This window comes from Lepidochelys kempii, chromosome 2, assembly GCF_965140285.1.
Source record: "Lepidochelys kempii isolate rLepKem1 chromosome 2, rLepKem1.hap1, whole genome shotgun sequence".
Classification (NCBI taxonomy): domain Eukaryota; kingdom Metazoa; phylum Chordata; order Testudines; family Cheloniidae; genus Lepidochelys; species Lepidochelys kempii.
Genome location: NC_136381.1, coordinates 30,025,861 through 30,045,709, shown reverse-complemented (window position 1 = coordinate 30,045,709; position 19,849 = coordinate 30,025,861). Strand labels below are relative to the sequence as shown.

The 19,849-nt window shown below is 38.8% G+C and overlaps 1 protein-coding gene across 2 annotated transcripts in view; it reads right to left on the bottom strand.

Annotated features, from left to right (window-relative positions):
* The window catches only part of CSMD3 (CUB and Sushi multiple domains 3), a 1,215,628-nt gene that overhangs the window by 262,653 nt on the left and 933,126 nt on the right, over window positions 1–19,849 (bottom strand). For both annotated transcript variants that reach the window (XM_073330296.2, XM_073330291.2), the window contains one exon: window positions 8,451–8,567. In XM_073330296.2, the coding sequence (XP_073186397.1) occupies window positions 8,451–8,567 (117 nt within the window). The remainder of the gene's footprint in view (window positions 1–8,450; window positions 8,568–19,849) is intronic.

The following is a 19,849-nucleotide window of genomic DNA, read 5'->3' as shown; positions in this document are numbered from 1 at the left end:
GTTGAAAAACTGCACATGAAATAGTTTTTCTTTTCAGTCTATCAAAAATTTTTTCAATCTAATACTCTGGTTAAAAAGCCTGTTGTTTCTTTCTACAGATTCAATACACTATTGCATTGCTGCTTTCTATTTCTATATTGATACTGATTTAAATTACCTTAAATTATACTATATTAGAACACATTATATGTTGTGGGAATGTACAAGTGGTCCTTGCAACATTCTGAATTGTATATGTTTCCATTCAAAGTCTCTCTCTCATGTGTATATATAATATATATGTATGTATGTAAAAAACATATGAATATATACACTATATAAATACTTACAGCACCATATCCTATGTGTTCCAACACTCTTTGGGAGAAGAAGAGTTACAAATACACTCAATATAATGAAAAAAAAAAAGCCTTGCCATTTTCCTTGATACCTGACTCAGAAATATTTTGTGTCAGCAATATGGTTTGAATACTCCTCCACTGTCTACAAAGCTGATCTGGACACCTTGCTTTGCCTCTTGCTTTGTCATACTCCCTGTCAAATCTTTGGGTAGTCATGCAGCTCCTTCAGAATTTAAAAGGAAGATGCATGGCTAGGACCAACTCAGTATTTAATATGTGTCCTGTATAGAGATGGCCTAAGATGGCATTTGGATCCATATTAAGTTTAGGTGGGGATTTGGATTCAAAATTAAATCAGAGTTAGTGCTGAGAATTGAGAGCACCAAAATCTTTTATGAATTAATCTTGCAGTGAGTGATCCCTATACATTCTGTTCAAAGTACTTTGTCACCCTCAATGATGAGGACTACTTTATTAATGTAAGGTACTGTATACCTGATACTAATCACAGAATATATGCAATTATGCATAATCAATTTGCAACATAAAACTTCAAATACTTTTAATTAAAAATATATATCAACTCTTTTCTGCAATTCCATTTGAGTGCAATTTGACAAATTAGAGAGGTTAGCCGGTTGGTCAAACACATTAATAACAGAAGCGTTCTAGATATCAAGCTGTGGAAACTATTCATCTAAAATTTGGAGGTGGCTTTTTTAAAATAAAGTGGGACCAAACAATTTATCTGAGAAGTTGAGGGGTTAAGAAGGAAACATTTTATTGGAGGGTGTGTTTTATTTTGTAATGGTCATTGTTAGAAGCAGCTCTGATGTTTAGAATGTTAGAAGTCATGTTGATAGAGGTAGATTTGTGGGAAGAGAGCAGGTGAGCCAATAAATCAAAATGTTAATGGCATAAAAACAAATCCATTGTGTTCAGGCAGCCTCTCTCATTCTACTGAGTTCCTATTTTTCCCCCCTCTTTCCATTGCAAACAACTAGAAAGCCCCTAAAAATGAAGCAATAGAAAGTTCAACCATCAATTTTTGCTTGGCCACTTTTGTTAAGGTCATCCACATGTTTTGGAAATATTTCCGTAGTACGCACTGTCCACTGTCAAGTATGCATATCTCTCTGTCCTGTACAGGTATACACCCCTCACACACATACCCTTCACGTAGACCAATATGATAGAATTTACAAAATATGCTTTGAAGATTTACACCAGTGTTAGAGAAACGTCTATTGTTGAAGTTTACATTAAAAATAAATCCATTAACTTTCTAATAATATAGTACTGCATAGTATGGCAAACACATAATAAACAGACCAACACCTTTTGAAGCAAATTTCACACATGGAAAACTACACAGTAGTAGTAGTAGTAGTAGGACAAGGGGTCTCAGTGGTATGATTTGCTGAGAACAATAACACAGATTGGGACAGTCTGATACCTGTGATATAGCCATTGTCTCATAAATATATTACTTTAAATGACAGACAAAAATATACCACTAAAATTATTACAAACAACAAAACAGCTGTAACCTGAATTAATCAATAACATATTATAAAGCAAAACACAGCACATCAAATGTAAGGTACAAAATGGGTCTCCAAACCTATTTAACATTATTAGTATTGAATGACAATGAGTATGTGTAAAACTACTTTAAATAGATATGCTTCTACCTATTTATACCAGGAATAAATGACATTATTTTAGTTTCTGTTCTATTTACTTTGTTTTTGAAATTCTGTTTCTAATAAATTCTAATCTAGTTTTAGGAAATAACTATTAAATTCCCAGCCAAAATGTTGGAAAACCTGTAAAATACAGAATTGTATGTTTTAAATACAGTATTTATTATAGTAATTGTAACTCTTCATATGTCAGCATCAGTGTGATTAACTAATAAGTATCAACTTTGAATTTTGACAGGTACTGCAGGAGACAGAAATTCCAATGTATCTAGACAGTTTTGGTAGGTCTAAAGTGTAATCTTAAAATGGACAGGAATAAATCTAAAGCTGTACAAATGTGCTTTCAATTACAATACACGTTCCAGATTCTCTGAGGTTTGTGTACATAAGTCTTGCGCCAATGCAGGCCAGAATGGGACCCTTCTCCCACTTCGCCCCACAGGCAAAAATTCCACCCTTAGAGCAGGCCACATACAGAATCATTGGCAAAAATTCCACCCTTAGAGCAGGCCACATACAGAATCATAGAATCGTAGGACTGGAAGGGACCTCAAGAGGTCACCTATTCCAGTCCCCTTCAGTCTCTACATTCACTCAACCCCAACTCCCTCCACACTCATACATCTTTTTGCTTAAGAAGCTCTACCTTTTATTTTCAGAGCTCCTGTAGGGTATTCAGTTCATTCCATCCCCCTTCTGCTTCAGTTGTCTTCAGACAGTAGCAGAATATTCTCTCCCCGACCCAAGTCTTTTGGTCTTTTGGAGTCCAGCAGGGTAAATCCACTCTTTCCAAAGGCTGAGATCTTCAAAATATTCTAAGGGAGCTAGGAACCCAACTCCCATCTAAATTAATATTAATTGGAAACAGGGCAACTAACTCCTCAGCCTAAACCTTCTTGTAAAATATTCAGTGGTGCAGGTGGCTGTAATCATGAGGTAAAATGCCTTTATAATAGCTGCAGCAGCAAGAGAAAGAGCAGCTTCCCTAGTAATGGTGTTGCTGAATCAGGGATATGCAGGCTGACTGCTCCCCCTGAGATCTTTCCTAGGGACTAATAGGGAAGCAGCCCTAGTTGCTGGTTCCAGGAGAGAGAGGATGAGAGAACAAGTGAGCCACCCCCGAAGAGCTCAGGAAGGGCCAGATGGTCATCTGCCCACTTAGCAATAAGAAAATGAGGGAAAGTGAATTGCAGGTAAATGAAGGTAATGGTTGATGTTCATAGATAGCTTATTGAGAAAAAAGAAAGGGATTGAAAAACTCATTGATTTCCTTATGAAAGTGCTATGATTTGCATTTTTTTTCCCTGGGGTTCTATTCAGTTTTCAGGTTCAAACAAACACAGAAGTCTAAAGTAAAACTCAGTTGGAGAGAACACAGTAAAACCAAACTCCTCGTTTGGTTTTGTTGAAACTATGCAAAGCAAAAGCAAAAAACAATCATGACTCTACATAAAAGCATTTTATTAACTCAATTCAGTCCATGTAACAACATTATCTAGTGTCGACACCATCTCAGGTACATTTCATTCATAAGTTTTGTATTTATTTTCACTTTTGAAATAATTTTGTTTCAATCAAATTTCTGTTTATTATTCATGTTAAAACAACTAGAGCATTTAGGATATGTTTTCCAAAGTGCAATCCATTGATGCAACTTTCTTTTTCCTTCTTCCTTTACGTGCAAATGAGGTATGCTTCTAGCCCCACAAGTAACAAGGTCAAAAACTGAGTAGATTATCATGCACCTGTATACACGAACAAAGCTTTATAATAGTCTAGTTCTACATCAGTCTTACTATACCCCAGAACATGTTGCCACAAGCTCAAATTTATCTTTCAATAATCAATCACTTAGCTGCAAACAGACGTATAGTACCACACACATTCTTACTCTCTGTATTGTAGTTTATGTCATGGAGAAGATGAGCAATTCTTACACTGCCTGTATTGCTATCTTGTGGGATGAAAGTAGTATCATTCAAGGGGACAAAAAATCTTGTGTTGTGCACAGATGAAGCACTGACTTTTGGAAATGTTTTTGGAGTATGTGGTTACATGCTTAGTACTTTACATGAGAGTGATAGAGCTCACTTGATATATTAAAAAAAATGTCCATGGCTTAGAGAATAGGATTCCAATACCAATTTATTGCATGCTGTCTCATGCACTCCTGTCCCAAGCCTAGGCATGAACTAATTGCATATTAGGGGAGTTTCTACAGCATAAATATTACACACAGGTACAGTGCAGTTCAAACATTTTCTTTAATTCAGATTAAGCCCTAGGTTTTGCAGGGCTTAGAGGTTTAAACCTCTAAAAAATCTCTACGTGAAGAAACCCTTGTACAACACAATCCACATTTCCAGACACCTATTATTGGGCCAAGAGGATTGTGACTGGTGAATCAAACGAGCATGTGCGGGATGAGTAAAGTCATGTGCTTTCAGACATAGAGTATATATCTGAAGCCACAAAGATATAAAGCACACATGGAGCACAAAGGAATGAAAAGAAGCAATAAGCTAATCAGATACTATAACAGAAAAGAAAAGGTGCATTGTCTGACATAATGAATCGCTCGAAGCACTGATTTCACACTTGTTAGTCTGTGGCAAATCATCTACACATTCACAAAAGGATAACTGGAGAGATGCCTCTACTATTAGAAAACTGGTTTTGAATGTATATCATGTTACAGTATATTTGAGACACAAGGCAGTTAATGAGACTCTGTTATTCCTTTCACCTATGACCAAATGTAATGGGCCAGATTTTGTGCTGAGGTCTGCTTGGAGAGTTAAATTGGGGAAGGCTGTCAGAGAGCCAGTGACCGTTCTCTCATTCTCAAGGCACAGCTGCTCCAGACTGCATTAATTTATGCTACCGGGATATGGGATCACATGTTTGCTAAAAATTGGTGAAGAGGAACTAGATTCTGCCTTGCCCCTTTTTCTCCCACCCCTAAATTACCCTCTCTCCTGGCATGTCGCTTATGCTGGAGAGAGAGTGTAGCAGTTCCTATGGAGCCAGCTGTAGTGGCTTTAGACCATGTGAGGGCTCCTCCATCCTCAGAGAATTTGCAGCCAGATTCTGGATCCTTTGCATGGCTCAGACAATGCAAAGTGGCTGTAACAGCAGGAGGGAATATGGCCTCGTAAGCTTAGGAAACAAAATTCTGTTATGATGGAACATTAACAAGTTTGAATAAACATTGTTCAGTCAACAAAAGTAGCAAGTGATCTGTACAGTAGTTCACATTGTAGTTCACCCCAATTTTACAAATATTACCAGTTCTAATACCATCCCCCAATTTAAAGTAGAGGGAATGACTCTGAAAGCTTCAAGATTTTTAAAAACAGAGTGAACTTTTTAACCATGCCCACTGTACTCAGATTACTGAACCCTACTTTATATATAAAGGCACATATCACACAAGAGCTTCACTTCTGGATCATGTAATTGCCAGTGATCAAGCTGGGAACTCTCCACCAAAAAATTAAAGACATTGGCTCCAGCAGGGTCTGTCTTGCACTGGCCCCTGTACTGGGACCAAAGTACCATTAGTGCTCCAACTGTTAGTTTCTTTTTATTCACTGTATTATTTTTTTCTGCTACTACAATTATCTTATAAACATGGAAAAACTTTAATAAAGACACTATAGACTGCAGTAGGGTGTGTTTTTAGTAAAGTCCATAATTTCTATACTATAATAGTACCCACTATAGCACACACAAAAGTATGTTTATTCTAGCTAATCCTAAATTTGAGAGAAAAACCAGAAAATCATGACATTTCAAAGTTAAGATAAATAATTTCCCTGCATTGTTTAGTCATGGTAAATAACATTAAATGGAAAACACCATTTTTTAACATCAACCTATAATCATTGCACAGGTAATTGTATCAATTAAATATGGAACATAATTAAATGCCAGATCATATTTTGGATAATCAAAAATCACATTTGTTTTTACTGCTTCCTATTTAGAAGCTCAATAGTGTGTTACACTTTATTATTATTATTGCTAATTAATTATTAGTAGTATTATTATTTGTATAACTTATTCTTCAGACTTTCTTAAAATACCCTCCTCAATATGCCACAATTCCTCCTGATTATGGTAAATTCACAAGACAAAAAATAGGAGTTTTTCTGGTACAAAAAGCCTTTAAAAAAAAAGTAACGAGAAACAAATTGTTACAACACAGTGTGTTGTACTGAGAAACTCCTTTTATCTCTACAAATAACCAAGCATCACCCATTCCTCCTTTCTCACAGCCCATTTTCTTCTTCTCTTAATACATGTAGAAACTGTTTTGATAAAGTGTTTAAACAACCTCCAATTCTTCATCTAGGGAACTACAAAATAAATGACAGACTCATCTTCTATTTTAAGCACTTCCCTATTTGAGCACATCCTTGAAATGTTTACACATAAAATACAACTGTCTTCTATTGAAAATTTAAACCATATACCTATTGTTACAGCATTTCTTAGGAAATAGAGTCATATGGTAGTACTGTGGATTCTACATGCTTTCAATACAGACTGGAAAAATTTAAGATAGAATCGGTGTTCACTGAACAGTATGACGTAAGTGTAGAGCCAAGACTATAAATATTTTGAGGGAATATTCATTATATTTATCCATCCTACAGCTCTTTCCTCCTCTTCATCTTATCACTAATCTGAATTATACTATCTTATTTCATTCAACATATGTGATATTTTTATCAAGCATCCTCTCTCCTCCTCAGTACTTGTAAAAGGTGCAAGATAGACATAATTGGAAACAGAAGTTCTCTATTTATCTGGAAAGGATGAACAATAAGGACACTCATTGTCTGCCATTTCCCCAAAAACCTGATATAGCAGGATACACCGCTAATGGGAACAAGGCAGTTGCTTCTCTCTGCCTCTTCTAAACTGGGTGTCTGAGATTTGCAGAAACTGTTTGCAAGGAATGTGATTTGGAACTTCCATTAATTACTAATTAGATAGCAAATCAGAATGTGATGATAATTTCAGTCACAAGAAGCCTTGCCCAGATTTGATCTAATGACTCAGAAATCAATAATAGTCTGAGCTATCTAGTCCCCAGTGCAATGACTGGACATCATGTTGTGTTTGGGAGAACCTTGATACAATATTCTGTTACTGATCTTCCCTTTTGTTTTGCCCAAATTTTCATTCTATCCTTCACACAGTGAAATCATTTCCTTACTCTTATGACAGCACATTGGGAGAAAGACACTCTAAAGCCAGTGGGGGAGAGCTCTTCTGTTAGTTTAATAACTCCACATCCATGAGAGGCAGTAGCTATGTCAGCAGGAGGAGCTCTCATGCTGACGTAGTGCTGTCTACAAAGGAGTGGATTTTTCACATCCCTGAGCAATGTAGTTTTAATGAAGTAAGTATATAATGTCTACCAAGCTTTAATTATCATATTTTTGTATCACATTTTATCTCTCCACCTCCCAACCAATCTTTCTACTGATCTTAGTGTGGTATACCTGAAGCTTTCCATACTGTGTATTAACCCTTTGGCTATCAAACACTGCAAAATCAATCTTTCATGTGACCAACTCCAATAAAGTTAAAGGCTGAAATCCTCACTCTTTCTGTAGCCACTTTATGTCAGGTACTGGCGCTGGGTGACATAAAGGGGTCCTAAAAGGCCTGGATCCAGCTTTGGGGGGATTCCTCTGGTGTAGAAACTGAAGAAGATAGCTGTAAGGTTGCCCACTGTGGACCTCCTCACAAACCCTCACATAGGGGTCATGTTGGGGGTGGGGCTGCTGGGCACAGTACTCCAGAGAGTCTGAACAGTGCTGCAACTGATAGGCAGGTAGAGGTAGGCTGCTGTAAATCAGACGGGGCCCCATAATTGCCTATATTACACCTGGGACTACAGAGCTGCCCAGGATTGGAAGGGTGCAATAGTGGCTTAATGACACCATAGCCCTCCCCCCACCATCTTGCGCTGTCAGTTCTGTGCTGCATGTCCTCAATGGTCAGCACCAAATCACTACCAAACAGTCATACTAACTTGCATAAGTGCTAAATTTGGCCCATTATTTTGAGTATAACATATCTATATTATGTCAGTCTTTACAGTGGATTAAAAATGAATCACTAATATTTTCAAAAAGATGTTATTTTTACAAATATTGTGACCCAAATATGTATGAATATATGAACTACAGATCAAAATGCATGACAGAAAAGTACTGATTGTCAAAACTTTAACCAGCACTTGCTATTTACAATAGTTTATTTTAAGTGCACTGAATATATTTTCAACATAAAAGTAATTACAAAATCCATCCAGAGAGATAAGTAGTGCAGAAGCAATTACAAGAATGAAAGAAACAGTTAAAAAATGAGACATCCTACTTACCAAACTCCTTGGGAACAGCAATAGAGTAAACACAGTTGTGTCCAACACTGTAGTTTTTTGGGTAATTTGGTGATAATACCGTGCCTTCAGAGCCTGTCGACCGGCTCCCACATGGTGCTGGAAAGTAAAAATGTATAGTATTGAATTATGTAATATTCAAAGGGTGATCAACTTAAATGAGACCAACACTGATTTAATTTTCTGCATGCTGTTATAATGTACTGCAGTAAATTATCTTAAAGTTTACACTAGATTAGTTTGTGTATTATGGGTCCACACCTGGGAGGATGAATGCCTTCAACTCCCTTATATGTCAGTTGCATTGAGAGCTCTCTGTTGTTTGAATCATTATGTTTCTATATCACTTATCAACAGTCTTAAGATAAAAATCTTCTGTATATGTAGTGTGCTATGATTAATGTATATGATTAGTGTGCTATTATTCATTTCTCAGATATTTGACAATCTCTTAAAGGGGCAGTTTATGCAGTCCTTCCATCAGTGAGCATTTATTCCAATGAGCCCACAATGCAAAAGCGAAGTATAGAGCAATACAAATTATTTATCAAGGAGTAAAGTTGAGACTTCTTGACTTGATATTGACTGCAATGAAGCTACACTGATTTACATTAGTTGAGAGGCTGGCCCCTTGTTTCCAAATATATCTTGCTAATAAAATTAATATTTAAGCATATTAACAACAAGCTAATCAAATTATATTTGCAGTATCGATGCAGATTTCTAAAACTGGCAATACAAGTTTTCATTTAATATAATTCATATTTGTCAAGTCAGAGATAAATTCTCCAAATGCTATGTAAACAGAGTTTCAGAAGCAATTATATAAAACAATAAAAATCCACTATGAAGTAATTTCCTATGTATATTTCAAGTGGTTTACCTAGGGCCTGCTTCTCATATATGTAGAAAATAAAACCCACTTTAACCTAGTCTAATGGACTGTACACTTAACAAACCATTGCATCTTTTCTTTAAAAGAGACTGCAAAATACTGAGTATGTGCCTTTTTAAGCTAGAGTTTACTAAATATTGAAAATACTAATGCTATTTATTTTTGTGGTAGATTGTCAAAGTACAGTAATCTAGTCTGTGTTCTGACATTTAAGAACAACAAATCCTTACTTCCCCGACCCTTTCTTTTCAAAGTGTCTAATTCTTTTTCTACCATAAAATTAAATATGAGGTGCAGAACAAAATTCATCGTTCAAAATAAATGCGTATGAATGCACTATTCCCACTTCCATTCCTAGAAAATCATTAGTTTAGCTCCCACTAGTTTATTTTAAATGATTATTCGCTTAGTTCTCAGACAATTTTAAGGATGAGAATTCACCCCATAATAGTGAACTCTGTAATAATTCATGCCTCCATGATCTAAATACTGTGTTTTTTTAGTACATTGCCCCTAACTTGGATACCTTTGAAGTTGACCTGCAGTAGTTGCAGAACATGGCAGCCTATGTTTCTGGGTACAGTGGTTAGGGAACTGGCAATGTCTACCCTCTTAGTCTGCATGGGTTATTTATAACAGACTGAATTCCAGGTCCTAATAGATGGCATATAAAATCTTTAATAATTGGAGTCAATGGTACCTGAATGATCAACTCTCTCCCACATCCCTTCGAAATACTTTGCGGCAAATAGAGGTGTCTTTGTTCTGCTTTCTGGGGTTTCATATGCAGTAGTATGTAATCACAGCATACCAGCAGTGTGTAAGTATGTTTCTTGGAGTCCCTTTACAGCTGTGCTTAAAGCTCAATATACCTTCCTAGTCAGGTTAGCTAATATGTGTGTATTTGGTCATTATTCCTTCATTCCTTCCCCCCACCTCCCCTCTTTAGAAAAGTGCCTGCTCCTTTGTCGACCATTGGTTCCAGCATTAATTATTATAGGGCATGATCCTGAAACGTTTGCACAGGCTCCAGTACAACAGGACTACTCATACACTTGAAGTTACATATGTGCTCAAGTTTATGGCTGGATTAGGACCTTAGTTCATTGAGTTTAATGGGAACCAGTCTTATTAAAAATGTCAGAACTGGACCCACTGGTTTTAACTTCTGTGTAGCACCTAAAAATATAGTGCTGATTTGAAACAATAAACACACTTAATTATAGTTGTAAGATCTAAAATTAGAAGAGGAGGGTAAAAGGTTGTTTTTTTTTTCCACTGTCAATTTATTTAAGCTAAAAAATCACAGGGGAAGATATCTTGGTACCACAAATAATGTCCCTGATTAACACAGACATGTGACTGGAAACTGATTCTCTGAAATAGAAGAGTACTTTTAAATTGGACAGTTAATAGACAAATCAAACAAAAAAAAATCTATATGCAGCTATTAATATTATTATTAGTAGTATTACAATAGCAACCAGAAGCCCTAATAAAAAACATGGTCCCATTATGCTGGGTGCTGTACAAACATAAAATAAAGGTTAAGTCCCTCCTTAAAGGATTTACAGTTTTAAATCAATTTCTTGCAAGACGTAAAACTCCAGTGGCACTATTCACATGTATAAAGCTATACCTATGGGTAAATCTGTGCAGGATTCAGGACTAAATAGGGATGAACTAGGAATTGGATGGAATGAAGGGCATAAGGAACTGGAGGAGGAAGGAGACAAGGATGATATTATTGGGAACACAAGGCTGATTGTGAAGCAGTGTGCTTTTTATTTCAATTTTTTTTGCCTCACCCTGTGATACGAAAGAATAAGAGAGCGTAACAAATTAACTATACTGTTTTTTTAACGTAGTGCTAGCCTCGTTACTGCAGTTTACTCATAGATTCAGAAGGCCAGAAGAGACCACTGTGATAATCTAATCTGACTTCCTGCACATGGCAGGCCACAAAACCTCACTCACCCACTCCTGTAATAGACCAATAATCTCCATCTGAATTAGTGAAGTCCTCCAACTGTGATTTAAAGACTTCAAATTACAGAGAATCCACCATTTATTCTAATTCAAACCAGCAAGTGACCCAGGCCCCATGCTTTATAGCAGTGGTTCTCAGCCAGGGGTACAGGTACCCCTGGGGGTACGCAGAGGTCTTCCCAAGGATTACATCAACTCATACAGATATTTGCCTAGTTTTACAACTGCATACATAAAAATCACTAGCAAAGTCAGTACAAACTAAAATTCCATACAAACAATGACTTGTTTATACTGTTCTATATATTATACACTGAAAAGTAAGTACAATATTTATATCCCAATTGATTTATTTTATAATTATATCATAAAAATGAGAAAGTAGGCATTTTTTCAGTAATAGTGTGCTGTGACACTTTTGTATTTTTATGTCTGATTTTGTAATCAATTAGTTTTTAAATGAGGTGAAACTTGGGGGTATGCAAGACAAATCAGACTCCTGAAAGGGGTACAGTAATCTGGAAAGATTGAGAGCCACTGCTTTAGATCAAGGCTAACCCCACCATCCCCATGGGGTCTCTACCAATCTAACCTGAGGGAAAAATCCCTCCCAACCCCAAATATGATAATCAGTTAGACTCCTGAGCATGTCAGCAAGACCCATCAGTCAGACACCTGGGGAAAAATTCACTGTTTCAACTCAGAGCCCTCCCCATCTAGTGTCCCATTGCCAGCCGTTGAGGATATTTGCAACTAGCAGACACAGATAGGTCACATACCATTGCAGGCAATCTCATCATACCATCCCCTCCACAAATTTATGAAGCTCAATCTTGAAACCTGTTAGGTTATTTGTTCCCACTGCTCCCCTTGGCCGTTCCACAACTTCACTCTTCTGATGGTTAGAAACCTTCATCTAATTTCAAGACTAAACTTGTTGGTAGCCAGTTCTGTTATTACAGATATTCAAATGAACAAGATGTTTCTCTGTCTACAGAACTGTCCCTAATAGGTAACAAAGTGTAACATTCGAATAACCTTTCTTTTAAAATATGAATTATTTCAAGGATTTTAAAGTCAAATTTACTGCAAGTATGTCATGTATCTTTTGAATTCATTCTACAGTAATTTGCATCTCATAAATTAGTGATATTAGTATCTAGGCAAGTAAATTAATGGGGAATTGAGAGTTGTATATCCTTGGACAGATGACTAGGGAGGAGTACAAAAATATTGCTCGAGCATGCAGGGGTGTAATCAGGAATGCTAAAGCACAATTGGAGTTGAAGCTAGCAAGGGATGTGAAGGGTAACAAGAAGGGTTTCTACAGATGTTAGCAACAAGAAGAAGGTCAAGGAAAGTGTGAGATCCTTACTGAATGGGAGAGGCAACACAGTGACAGATGATGTGGAAAAAGCTGAAATACTCAATGCTTTTTTTGCCTCAGTCATCACAGACAAGGTCAGCTGCCAGAATGCTGCACTGGGCCATACAGTATGGGGAGGAGGTGAGCAGCCCTCAGTCATGAAAGAACAAGTTAAGGACTATTTAGAAAAGATGGGCATGCACAAGTCCATGGGGCCAGATCTTATGTATCCAAGAGTGTTGATGGAGTTGGCTGATGTGATTGCAGAGCATCCACCTTGCACTTCTTCTCTGCCTGCAGGTTTTCTATCATGCTCTACCTCAGTGATGGGATGCAAGCAGCCCATCATGGTAATGTGATTGCGAACATTTTGCTGATGTTGACCATCTGCAGGCCTGGTCCCCCGCAGCTCCCAGTGGCTGCGGTTTGCTGTTCCTGGCCAATGGGAGCTGTGGGAAGTGGCAGGCTGCAGGGACATGCTGGCTGCCACTTCCGCAGCTCCTGTTGGCTGGGAATGGCGAACTGCAACCACTGGGAGCTGCGCGCGTCTGTGCCTGCGGACTGTCAATGTAAACAAACTGTCTCGTGGCCCGCAAGTGGATTACTCTGATAGGCTGCGTGCGGCCCACGGGCCGCAGGTTGCCCACCACTGCTCTACATTATGCATGTAACCTACTTTGATTAAGAGCTGTCAAGAACAAATACACAGGCCCAAATAGAGTATAGTTCTTCCTAAGAACTGATTTTTTTTCACTTGAGTTTTTGTTTTTCCTCTTGAAACAGATACTTTTTAGTTCCTAGTATTGCCTGGAGATTACCTACTTTCTAATACCTCTAGCTGGAGATCTAATATTATTTCATTCTAATTACAGAATCTAAGCACCATATTGTACCATCCACTTTTAAGCAGCATTTCCCACTGGATGGTGCAAGATGGCTTTATGTCATGCAGATACATTTGATTAAACGACTGCAAATATAATAAATAAAATAATAAAATAATAATTAATAATAACAATAATAGGAATTAATAAAAAAGAGTAATACTTCATAAACACTGCTAAGAAGAAGGATCAGGAGAATCCTAAAGCAGTAATGATTTGTTCACTAATAGGTCACTGGTTAAACCCAGCCTAGTGTAGAAAAGTAATTGATATCTGAGGGACCTTTAGATGCCTACTTTATATGATTAAACTGAAGACCTAAATTTCTTGATAACATTATACTTTTGTAAGACACTTAAAGGCTACAGTTAAACAATGGAGAGAAAAGCTAGGTAATCCTGTTTTTGTTTTTTCCATGTCACTTTGGTGTTCTCCATGTACTTTGTTCATATTATGCCTGTGTCAGTGTATTGTTTACCTGTGTTATTTATCTATATGGTCAGAATAATATTTCCATTTGCCAAGATCACTTCATTTATTCTGTCAAAGACAGAGACACAATGATTGGACAGCTACATGAGTGATGTCAAATTAAATTAAAATTATATGATCAAAATTAATTTATTCATGTAAATGTGTTAGGACTATAAATAAATTTGAAGATAACACATTAATATTCTCCTTGTGTCCCATGGGAACCTTAACAAAACACAATGTTTTTAATTCAAGATAAGCCTACTAACTGGCTTTTTTTGTTGCTGCCCTCTTCACTACCTGATGCAGCTGTCACCTACACTGAAAACAACTTGTTGAATTACCATGTAATTTAAATCAATTGATCTGCTTTAGTCTTCCATGATTATGATTTAATTTTAATGTCATAATGTTCTGTTTTAAAATGTATTGTTTTCCTAAGAGCATATCTGATGACAGTACAGAGTAGCAAAACCAATTTTGATGGAAAGGTTTCTTCCATATGACTCTGTATATTCTAGGTAATAAAAAGTTATGCTTAGCAATATATTAAAGAAAATATAGGCCTTATATTTGGATAAAAGTTGAGATATATAAATTAATAGAAACAATTTTTGTTTGTTATTTGTAGGTATTGCAGATATCCTAATTTTGAGGATTTAGAATTTTTTTTAGATTTTGGGGGTTTGTTTTGTTTTTGTTTTGTTTTTTACCATCAAAAAAGGGCAAGTATGGTGACATTTATACTCATATAAGAAATTAACAATTTATCATGCAAAGGAAAACTCAACGGATGAAAAAGATAAAATAATCTCGTTTTCATCTTCTAATTCCCATTATTACCAAATTACCTATAGATTAGCTGTTGGAAGATAACTTTGAGATGAATATTGCTGTATAAAGGTTTAAAGAAAAAATTGAGGGTGGTAAGCACATCTCAAAGAGTTTTGAGGTAGGAAGTAAGAAATATAAAGTAAGCAATCTTTCTTCTACAGACTTGTTAATGATCAATATGCAGGGCTGTCAAACAATTAAAAAACTTAATTGCGATTAATTGTGAGTTTAAAAGTAGCTGTGATTAATCACAGTTTTAATCACACTGTTAAACACTAATAGAATACCATACATTTAACTATTTTGGATGTTTTCTACATTTTCAAATATATTGATTTTGATTACAACACACCCTTACTTCTGCACTGCTGCTGCGACTCCTGGTGCCTGGCTCTCTGGCCACTCCTAGCTCACCAGGAGCTCCATTTCAGATTTTGGTTTTGTGAGAGAGGGTGCGCGTGTTGCAGGAGAAGTGTGTGTGAGTGTGGGCATGCATGCATGTTAGGGAGAAGTGTGTGTGTCAGAGAGATGGGGGAAGAGTGTGTGTGTGTATGTGTGTGTGTGTGTATGTGTATGCACGCGCTGGGGGAAACTGTCTATTTAAGCAGAGTACTCAGGAGACTGAACACCTTTTCAGCCAGCAGCAGCTGCTGTCTGCAGCATTCACTCCTAAACCAGCAGCAGCAGACAGGCTCCCCTTGTTCCCTGACCCCAACTCAGTGGTGACTGGGTACATGGGTGGGGGGAGGGGGATACCCCGACATCAGCCCCTCCGTCCTCCATGCCACCGCTCTGCACAGCAGACAGGAGGCAGGCTCCTGGTCCCAAGCAGCTTGACCACAGGCAGTTCCATGGGGGGGGGAGGGAGGGGAGGGGAGGGGAGAAGAGGTGGGAGCAGGAGTAGAGCAAGGTGGTGTGAGGCGGGGCACCCCTGCCCCAGAGGCACACAGTGGTGTCCCCCTGAGCACGGCGCCCTGGATGGTGGACACCCCACCCCTACGGCCAGCCCTGTCCATCAGGGAGGGGATGGTGCAGTCTGCTGCCAAGTCCCGTCTCCAGAGATGTGCAATAAACACTAGTTAAAAAAAACACATGTTAATTTATGTTGAGTTAATCACATGTTAACTGTGATTAATTGACAGCCCTATCAGTATGTGATTTTTTTAATGTAATTTTTTCCAATTTTCAGCAAGATCAAATGAAAGAAATAAAGCATTCTGAATTTCAAACTGCTTATAAAGCCCAGTCACCTAAACATAATCACATTAGTGGTCATAATGCATTTCCCTCTTTGCAATCTATTCTCTATCTAATGACCTCAGGGAAAAAATGACTGTCTGTTGTTCTGGAATGATATTTCAAATGTGCCTCTACCACAATCCAGTCTGCATCACCGAAGGCCAGAAAGTAAAACAAAACAAAAAAAAAAACCAACCAACCAGCAAAATACTTGTGTTCCCATGCTGAGCCGTACTGTAACAGGGGTCACACTTTCATTCTTAAAAAGAAAAGGAGTACTTGTGGCACCTTAGCGACTAACTAATTTATTTGAGCATAAGCTTTCGTGAGCTACAGCTCACTTCATTGGAAGCATTCAGTGGAAAATACAGTGAGGAGATTTATATACACACAGAACATGAAAAAATGGGTGTTATCATACACATTGTAAGGAGAGTGGTCACTTAAAATGAGCTATTACCTAAATCTGGGAATTTTGCCCAGGCTGTTTAGGGCATTGCTTTTAGCTGCATGTCACAGAAGACAGTTTTGGACAGCTGAGCCACACTCTTATTAGACAGAAGGACAAAAGTAGAGAGATGGGAAAGAGAAGAACTAAGGTAGGGAATGAAAAAGGACACTGTCACAGGGTCTGTGCAGGTTTCCACTTTCTCATGCCTGTGCTGGCTGGTTAAATAAAGAGTCCCCACGCCTCCTTCAGTGCTTCACCCTTGTGTCTTTATTTACAGTGCAACAGTATTATCCGCCCTTTTCCCACAACAGCTATGACCAGTTAGACCCTTCCCAGGGTCTGCTGGCCTATGAGGCTCCTTTCCTTGGGTGAGGAGACAGAGATGTAACCCTCCTATCCCCTCCCAGGCTCGCCTCCCGACTGAGCTTTCCCCAGGGATTTTATAGCCCTCTCCTCTTCAGCCCAGCTATCGCTACTTCACTCAACTCATAGCAGTGAGCCAGCCCTCGTTAGGGCTTGCAGCTGGGCTCTCTGCTGACCGCTTGGGCCCCCACACCTGGCCTCCCTACCAGAAATTAGGGTTTAGCCAGCATTTTAGCAGGGCATTCAAGGGGTTTACCCCTGCCCTGTAACAGACGCATTAAGAGAAGGGAGGGAGAAACAAAGTCTCACATCCCAGGTGCCATTTTAGCCAGAGCCAGTGGAGGAAGCAGTGTCATTTGGCTCCCTTTCTCTGGCTTACGCTCACTAGGACATCTCTCAGAATTAGGATAAAGAAGGTCCAGGATCCCAGGAGACACAGTGGGGGTGGCAGCCATGGATGGTGAAGCTCCCTCCTTTCCCTTCTTTCAGTCAGCCAGTGTTGTGGTCACCACCTTTCATCCCAGAGATGTGTAGGCCTCACCTGCATTCCACACACGGGTGCACATGTGCACCACGCACCTGAATCTGGAGATTTTTAGTAACAGTGTCTGTTGGTCCTCACATGCACAGTTATCTTCTTGCTCCAAACTGAGGGTATAAAAGGTGATGTGGACCAGCACCTCTCCACTTCCTTCTCTTTCCACAAATACAAATATAATCCATAGTGGAGGGGGTAGAGGGTGGGTAGTGGACTACTGATAAGGACCACACATCTTGTAGAACCTACAGTTACAGGTAAGTAAACCTCCATTTCTTCTTTGAGTGATGATCCCTATTTGTATTCCACATAAAAGAGATTAGCAAGTAGTAGTCAAACTGGAAGCAGGTGCGAGGACACAGATGTAATAGCTGACTGTAATACTGCTATCGCCAGGTGTGTAAGGAGCTCCAAATAGCTGCCCTATATATCTCCAGTGGAAGTAAGTCTCTCAGAGATGCAGCCGAAATTGCATGCACTCTGGTGGAATGAGCCCTTATCTGCTCTGTGATAGGAATGTGGGCTAGTTGGTAGCAAACCATAATGAAGCCAGAGACCCATTTGGAAAGTCTCTGTGCAGAAATAGCTTGACCCCTTGACCTCTCTACTATGAAAACACATAATTTAGGTGTTTTTCAAATAACTATTGTTCTATGTAGATAAAAGGCTAGTGCTCTTTGGACATCCAGCGAATGAAGCTTCCTCTCCTCATCATAAGCATGCAGTTTTAGAAAAGAAAACCCTGGTAAGCGGATAGTTTGGCTCATGTGAAACTCTGAAATTACTTTAGAGATGAATTTCAGGTCAGGACACAGTAAGACCTTTTATTTATGGAAGATAGTATATGATGAGTTTGCCATGTGTGCTCCCAACTCACTGACTCTTGGCTAATGTTATGGTGACTAGGAAGGCAACTTTTATTGAAAGATGGGACACAGAACATGAGGCTAAAGGTTCCAAGGGAATGCTAGTGAGAGCTGAAACAATGAAGTAGAGGCCCCACTGGGATTTGACCTTCACCAATGGAAGGAAATACTGAAGAAGCCCCTTCAAAACCCTAGTTGTTGCAGGATGGGTGAAGATAGTGTGGTTCTCAACAGGGCAATGAAAAGTACTGACTGCTGCCACATGAACCCAAAAGGAACTAAAAGAGACACCCAATATCTTAATGTAAGTAGATATTCCAGAATAGCAGGGATCCCAGCAGTGTCATTGAGCCTAAGAGGAGAAACACTTCCATTTACCTGAATAATATCTTCTGGTAGAATCTTTCCTGTTTTGATTGAGACTGGACCACACCACTCTGGAACACTAATGCTGTCCATAAGATGTCCATCCAAATACTAGGCCCTGAGTTCATAGAATCATAGAAGATTAGGGTTGGAAGAGACCTCAGGAGGTCATCTAGTCCAACCCCCTGCTCAAAGCAGGACCAACACAGTTGCAGGAGTTGCAGTGGTTGCCCTGGTGTTGTGTTTGAAGGTCTGAAAATGGTTGGATATTTATGGCTGGATGAGCTGAGAATGTCAATAGATCCGTGAACCAGAACTGTCTTGGACAGTTGGGTGCAATAAGGATGACTCAAGCTCTGTGGTGACAGATTTTCCATGCGACTTGGGATGGGAAGGTATTCCTGAGGCGACCCCTCCATTTTAACAGAAGGCCATCTCCCTTTGAGCCCTTGACTAGAGCTACTCCTGAGCAGTAGAGGGGAAGTTTCCTGTTAATCTTTGAGGTGAAAATCTCCCCAAATAGTGATCTCCTCTGGGTGAAGACTTCATCCAGGACCAAATTATGAACCTCGCATTTGTGGTCTGTGGAAAAATACCTGCTGAGACTGTCCACTCGAAAGTACTGTACACTTGGTAAATATGCTGCTGAAAGAGTTATGTGATAGCTGATGCACCAATTTCAAAAATTGACCGTCTCTGTTCAAACAGGGTGGGAACGCGTTCTCCCCCTGTTTGTTTATATAGAAGACATTTGTCATTTTGTTTGACATTATTTGAATATTCTGGGATGGGGTGAGTGGAAGGAGGCATTGCAGGCTGCTCTCTGTTCTAATAAATTGATATGGATCCTGGATTCCTGAGGGGTCCAGATGCATTGTGAAGTATAATCATTCATATACCCTCTCCAACCTAATAGGGAGGCACCGGTAATAATGGGTGCTTCATTTGTCAGTGTGAGGAGACACAGTTTCCTCTGTAGTAACTATCTCACTGAATACAGGCGGATCCGAGAGGAGGTGTGAGAAAGGATAAGGGAGAGCAAAAATGTCCTCTGGGGACACATAGGTCTCTGACCACCCTGGGAAGTGGAGTGAGACTGGTTGGTGGAGCCATCAG